Source organism: Vitis riparia, chromosome 12 (assembly GCF_004353265.1).
Source record: "Vitis riparia cultivar Riparia Gloire de Montpellier isolate 1030 chromosome 12, EGFV_Vit.rip_1.0, whole genome shotgun sequence".
Classification (NCBI taxonomy): domain Eukaryota; kingdom Viridiplantae; phylum Streptophyta; class Magnoliopsida; order Vitales; family Vitaceae; genus Vitis; species Vitis riparia.
This window is the reverse complement of record NC_048442.1, coordinates 13,490,402-13,497,706: the sequence shown is the minus strand read 5'-3', so window position 1 is coordinate 13,497,706 and position 7,305 is coordinate 13,490,402. Positions and strand designations below refer to the sequence as shown.

Below are 7,305 nucleotides of genomic sequence, written 5' to 3'. Positions count from 1 at the left end.
GATGCCTCTATGGTGGCCTCCTGAGTGGGCTAGATCGGGACATCAGCTTTGGTGGTCTCCTCAACTGGGGCTATGAGCTCTGATGGTCCGGGAATGTTAGGTTGAGGTGGTGGCAGAAGTCCCAGATGCTGTTGAATCTGACGAAGGATAGTAGTATGCTGGTCTTGCTGAGCACACATGGCGGCCATCTGCCGGAATAAAGCAGTGTGTGTACTGGTCAGTATCTAGAATGTATGTATCATGGCACGAAACTCTGTGGCAGAAATGGTGATAGAGGCCTCAGATGTAGTAGGTGCATCTGGTGGAACAACAAGAGTGGTAGGAGGAGCAGAATAAGTGGCCTTAGGCATAAGTGTTGTAGGGGCAGGTGGTACAGACTCCGTGGGAAGCTCATCTTGTTGTGCCTGCTCAACCTGTGGTGGCACTGGAGGTGTTGGCCTGAGTGGGGCTCCTAGAGGTGCCGAATAGCCCGCCAACTGTGTCCATTTGTCGAGAGTGAATCACTCTCGACAATGGTGGCGGCGCTCAAGGTGGGGTTCAGTAGGATAGCCCATATATTCCAATATGTGATAGAGCAACCTTGAAAACAGTAGTGGAATAGTGTTGGCCCTTTGGAGCTTCTTCCTGTGAACCTTCCCCTCAAAGTGGAGGAGAGAGGCCATATTCAAGTGATATGGCCCGAAATAGAAGCCCTTTGATATCCGAAATAAAGCGTCCAGGATAGCTCCTCGCCTCTACACTAAATGTTGAAGAGGAAAAAGGTTGGACCATAGCAACACATATACTAAAAGCATCCTAGGTGGAAGCTCTTTATGTAGAAGGACTAAATCTATAGAGGTCCCCCTGGATAAGATGTGGACCATGTCCTGCTGAGATACAGGGGACCACTCCCGAAAATCTGCTGGATCCATTGGCTTATATGGAATATGTAGAGCCTCTACAATGTGTCTAGCCTTAAGGATACCCTAGCGCCCATCAATGCTGAAGTGAATGACTGTAAGACTCTGGGCACCATGAGTAGTCATAGACTGATAGAAGTCTAGTGCCACTCTGGGATAAAAGAACTCCCTAGGAGTCCTAAGGTACTCGAGATGGTACCTCTAGAGTAGTCCAAATGGATCCCAAAGCTCCTGCTACTGTCGCATGACCTCGAGGTCAAAATATAGCTCGAAATGGAATGGTTTGGCTCTATAATCTGAATTTTCGTCAATGGGCAACGCGGTGACCATAGGCCGTTTGATGATGCCTTCCGATGACATGTCGGAAGGACGCTAAAAATTGGATGAGGCCCGATGATCAGGCTATGAAGATCTAGACGATTCTCTAGGGCTTGAAGTCCTAACCCTCTTAGCTGAAGTGTGACGTACTAAGCTCTCAGGGCGAGAAGAAGTCACCTCGGGTGTACTCGATGGTTTCCACATCTCGTATCTACGCTGAGGAGGATTAGAGGGCACTCCACCCTCAGAAGATGGAATGGTCAGGGCCTCGAGGGCCTGAGATGTTGAATCCTGCGAAGAGGAGGTTCTTGGCCTCGGATTGCGAGACAGTGAAGAGTTGGTATGGCCTTCCATAATCCGTGCCATGTCAGTAATGGAGTGAAAGACTCGGGTCTGTGTTCCACAAGTTCAGTGTGGGTCGCCTTTTCAAATAAGTGGGTGCAAGGCGTCTAATAGAGAAAAAACTATTGAAGTTGGGGCATCCCAAGGTGATGAAGGCTTTCGTAATGGGCAGATGGGGTGTGTGAAATGAAAATGGGGCCCGAAGGGGTTTAAATAAACTTTTCAGTGACCGTTAGTTTTCACACAGGCTATTAGAATTCGCACAGGGTTTGTGAAATTTCTCTAGGGTTGCGAAATGGGTTCACACACCCTTTCTAATTTCGCACAGCTTTTCGCAAAGCTGGGTGTGTGAATTTTTCGTACCCCTTGCGAATGACATTTAGGATTTTTGCAAGCCCTGTGAAATTTTCGCAGGGTGTGCGAAATGCTTTGTTTTTCTGGTTTTTCCTCTGCCATAAAATTTTTAAGGTTTTTCCCATCTATTTTGAAATTTATCTGCAATTGATCATCAAAAATTAAATTAAATCACAACAAAATTAAATTAAAGCAAGAAATCACAATTAAAACAAGTACTAAATCAATAAAATTTTAAATCAACATTAAAACAAAAAAATATATATGGACTTAATGTCTTCCGATAGACTAAGTCCATCTAACCACTTGTCTTGTTAAGCTTGATGTGGCTCAAGGAGGATGATTTCCTCCTTGTCTCGAGAAAAAGGCTCTATGAATGGCTTGAGACGATGATCATTAACTTTGAAACTCCTGGTGCTGTTAGAATCGAGTAGTTCCACTAATCCATTTGAATGAACTTGTTGAATAGTAAAAAGACCTATCCACCTTGACTTCAGCTTTCCTAGGAAGATGTGGAGCTTAGAGTCATACAACAAGACTCTTTATCCCTGCTGGAATTCTTTGTAGGAGACTAACTGATCATGCCACTTCTTCAATCTTTGTTTTGCAATGTTTGAATTATTATAGGTGTCATTTCTCAGTTCCTTCATCTCATTAAGGTCTAAGAACCTCTTCATGTCGGCTCTGCTCAAATCCATGTTGAGCTTCTTGATTGCCCACCAAGCTTTGTATTCTACTTCCACGGGGAGATGGCACGCTTTGCTGTAGACTAGGCGATAAGGAGACATTCCAAGAATGGTCTTGTAAGATGTTCTGTACACCCATAGTAAATCATGAAGCTTAATATACCAATCTCTTCTGCTCGTATTCACCACCTTCATTAGTATGTTTTTGATATCCTGATTTGCTAACTCAACTTGCCTAGAAGTCTGAGGGTGGTAAGGTGTAGCTACCTTATGCTTCACCCAGTACTTGGCTAAGAGAGTTTCGAACGACTTGTTACAAAAATGAGTACCCCCATCATTGATTATGGCATTGGGTATTCCAAATCTAGAGAAGATGTTCTCTTTGAGAAATTTGAGAACAACTCTGTGATCATTGCGTTTGCACGGTATCGCTTCAACCCATTTAGAAACATAATCTACTCCCACCAAGATGTAAGAGTAGCCAAAGGACATAGGAAAAGGTCCAATGAAGTCAATGCCCCAGACATAAAAAGATTAACTATTAAAATGGGGTTGAAAGGCATCATGTTCCTGCGTGTTAACTTCCCAAGCCTCTGGCATTTATCACAGCTCCTGCACATGGTGTGGGCATCTTTGAAAAGTGATGGCCAGTAGAAATCCAATTGCAATACCTTCATAGATGTCTTCTGAGAAGCAACATGTGCTTTCATGGCAATGACTGAGGATCTCCTGTTGCTCTTGTTCAGGGACGCACTTCCATATTATTTGATCCACATAATATTTGAATAGAAATGTCTCTTCCCAATAGTAGGCATGAATTTTTGCAAAGAAATGCTTCTTATCTTATGCTTTCCACTCACTTAGAACTTCTTCAGTAACTAGATAGTTAGAAATATGAGCATACGAAGGAGCAAATTCTATCATCATGAGTGACTCCTCTAGAAAATCATCATTAATGGGCAAACTATGGGAATTATGTGTGGTGGCTAGCCTTTATAGATGGTTGACTACCACATTCTCCATTCCTTTCTTCTCTTTGTTCTAAAGATTGAACTCTTGAAGGAAGAGAATCCATCTAATCAGCCTCGCTTTTGCATCCTGATTAGTCAGCTGATATTTCAAGGCTGAGTGATAAGTGAAAACCACAATGAAAGGCCCCACCAAGTAAGCATGAAATTTGTCTAAGGCAAAAACTATAGCCAACAATTCTTTCTATATGGTTGTGTAGTTTCTTTGCGCTTCATTCAACATTTTTCTCGCATAGTAGCTCACATGGGGCTTTCCATATTCTCTTTGCCCAAGAACAACTCCTATAGCAAAGTCACTGGCATCGCACATCACTTCAAAGGGCAATTTCCAGTTAGAAGCTCTCACTATTGGAGCAATCGTCAGAAATATCTTCAGTTCTTCAAAACTCCGTTGACATTGATCATCCCATACGAATTTAGCATCCTTTACCAATAGTTCACAAAGAGGTCTTGCAAGTTTAGAGAAATCTTTGATAAACCTCTTATAGAACCCAGCATGGCCAAGAAATTGCCTTACTCCTTTGACAGTTGTTGGCGATGGCAACTTGACAATAAGTTCAACCTTTGCTTTGTCTACTTCAATGCCTTGCTTTGAGATAATATGCCCAAAGAAAATTCCTTGGTGTACCATGAAATGGCATTTGTCATAGTTAAGCACCAAGTCTTTCTCAATGCATCGGTTCAAAACAGCTTCCAAGTTGACTAAGCATTCGTCAAATGCACTTCCATATATGGTGATATCGTCCATAAAGAGTTCCATAATATGCTCCACCATATCACTAAAAATGCTTAACATGCATCTTTGGAATGTTGTGGGTGCATTGCATAAGTCGAAAGGCATTCTTCTGTATGCGTAGGTTCCAAATGGACATGTGAAAGTGGTCTTCTCCTGGTCTTGAACATCAATTTCTATTTGAAAATACCTGGAGTAACCATCCAAGAAATAGTAGAATGGATGGCCAGAGACCCCCTCAAGCACTTGATCAATAAATGGCAATGGGAAGTGGTCCTTCTTTGTTACAACATTCAAGTTTCTATAATCAACCTGAAATGAGGCATCTCAAAACTTCTTCTCCCTTATCATTTTGCACCACCGTGATCCTTGATTTCTTTGGCATGACTTGCGTAGGACTCACCCATGGGCTATCTGATATGGGATAGATAATACCAGCCTGAAGTAGCTTAAGCACTTCAGCTTGCACCACCTCTTGCATGTGAGGGTTCAACCTTCTCTAATGGCCCCATTGGAGGGTGTGTATTGGTTATAGGAAATTGAATGCTGTGACAAGGAAAGATCATTTTCCACTGCCATTTATTGATCAAGTGCTAGAGAGAGTCTCTAGCCATCCTTTCTATTGTTTCTTGGATGGGTACTTAGGGTATTTTCAATTTGAAATTGATGTTGAAGATCAAGAGAAGACCACTTTCACATGTCCATTTGGAACATACGCCTACAGAAGAATGCCTTTTGGTTTATGCAATGCACCTGCAACATTCCAAAGATGTATGCTTAGTATCTTCAGTGATATGGTGGAGTGAATTATGGAGGTTTTCATGGATGATATCACCATATATGGAGGTACATTTGAAGAATGCTTAGTCAATTTGGAAGCGGTTCTTAACAGATGCATTGAAAAGGACTTGGTGCTCAACTGGGAGAAATGTCACTTTATGGTACATCAAGGAATTGTCCTTGGCCATATCATCTCCAAGAAAGGCATTGAAATTGATAAAGCAAAGGTGGAACTTATTGTCAAATTGTCGTCCCCAACAACTGTAAAAGGAGTAAGGCAATTCCTAGGCCATGCAGGGTTCTACAGGAGATTTATAAAAGACTTCTCTAAGCTTTCAAAGCCTCTTTATGAACTCTTGGCTAAGGATGATAAGTTTATATGGGATGAAAGATGTCAAAAGAGTTTTTTCCTGAGGACTTCAAGTAGACAATCCTCCTGAGGAGTGGTAAGAGATGAAGAAGTAACAACAGGGCTCTGCTTGTTTTCTTCCAGGTATGCATACTTCAACTCCATGGGTAATGACTTCAGAATAAGTGATTACTACTCAAAAAGTACTATTTGATAGCTTTTAATTAACTCTTTTAAACACTTTTGATTAGTAGTTATTACCTTTTAACTCAATTAACATATTAAGGACCTTTGCAATCATTTCTAATCAAATTGTGTAAGTTTTGGTGTTTTTGTTAGTAATTTGATCACCAAAGCAATCCAAGATTGAGGAGAGTTCTTTGGAATCCATGGCAAAGCAATGGGAAGCTCAATAACATGAAGAACCAAAGATTTGAAGCTTTATAGTTCTTTGCCATAAGCAAATCATGAATGTAAGGAGGGAAAGCAAAGAGAGAAATCTAACATAAAGTATTCAAGAGGACAGTAACTTTCAGCCACTTTCAAAGCACTTCCTAGATCTCAATTTATGCATACTATATGTCATTTCGAAGCTTGGGAATTCAGCAATCAAATTCTTTAAACGGTGCGTGATTCGGAGTTGAAATGAAGGCGTTAGGGCCATTGGAAGCCGATCACACCAAGTTGAAGGCCAATTTTGCGGGCTGCGAAATCACAAGAGGATGGTTGCGAAATCAACCTTTGGCTGCGAAATGGTGTCCTTCAGGTTGTGAAATTTCGCAGCCATCTTGCACACCTGCGAAATTCTCCTCAATGCTTCCCGATATTTGTGACCGACATTTTTAGATTTTTTGGTTCAGATATTTGATGTCTAAATCCCCATTCTCTCCTTGTAATCCACCTATCATAGGATTCCTTAGTCTTTAAGCAAGAACAAAGGGTAAATAGCCTCATCTATATTGTTTGTAATTTCCATTACAGATATATGTCGGGGAGCTTGTTCTCAAAGACATCTTTTGTATAGTTTTTGAAGGAAGTAAAATATAGAGTTTTTTCTCTACCTTACCTACTCAATTTGATTGTATTATATTTATTTTTTCTTACTAGCCAAACAAGCTCAGAGGATGTTTCCTCAGAGAATGAGTGGCTAGACTTTTAGTTCCTTGGAGCTAAGGTAGCCAGGTAAGGCCCTAAATGCAAGAATCGGTAGTTTTGTTGTTTCAACTTTTAATGAAGAGAAAGTGTGCCTCGTTAATGATTTCTATGCTTTTAGTTAACTTAAAATGACTTCAATTCACTTGGACCAACACTTGGTAAGGCAAGTGATCTCCATCCATGGAGATGCACTAGTTTATCTCTTGCGAGCCTTTGGGAGGTGACTTGAAGGTAGGATTTTCTAGAATTGCCAACACTTGGTAAGCTTTTGGACTCTAAGGAGACATCCATTAGTTATCTCTTGCGAGCTTGAGAAGGGAAGTCCAAGGTTAATGATCACCTTGAATGGCAAATGCTAGGTGAGAGGCACGAGCCATTGCAGGTTGCATCAGTGAGAGAGAATTAGTGCTGAAATCAATTAAAGGGAAGCATTTGTACAACACCAGTTAAAGAATTAACTATATGTTAATTCTCTAATGTGAGGAAAAGATTCAAGTGACCGGAGCTTTGTTTTTGCATGAGGAGCCTCCCTGTGAACCTAAAACTCCAAGGAATGCTTTTCTTCATAAGTAATTTCCAGTACTTTCTTTTTAGTTCACTTAAAACAAATCCTTTTTCAACCAAAGTTTATGTTTTCTTCTTAAGCTAACCTTGAAATGAA

The 7,305-nt window shown here is 41.0% G+C and overlaps 1 protein-coding gene across 1 annotated transcript; it reads right to left on the bottom strand.

The window, feature by feature from the left end:
• Nucleotides 1–224: 224 nt before the first annotated feature.
• On the bottom strand, nt 225–1,583 carry LOC117925980 (gibberellin-regulated protein 14-like). Its single transcript, XM_034845075.1, has 2 exons — nt 1,344–1,583; nt 225–476 (listed from the first exon to the last, which is right to left on the bottom strand). The coding sequence occupies exons 1-2, from the start codon at nt 1,581–1,583 to the stop codon at nt 225–227; spliced, it is 492 nt and encodes a 163-aa protein (XP_034700966.1).
• Between the last annotated feature and the right edge of the window lie 5,722 nt (nt 1,584–7,305).

Excerpts from the sequence above, each read along its gene's own strand:
- LOC117925980 (XM_034845075.1), bottom strand. The coding sequence starts at position 1,583 with ATGGCACGGATTATGGAAGGCCATACCAACTCTTCACTGTCTCGCAAT. Across the intron at positions 477-1,343 it reads GTCACACTTCAGCTAAGAGG|TTGGCGGGCTATTCGGCACC; the intron begins GTTAGGACTTCA and ends AAATGGACACAG.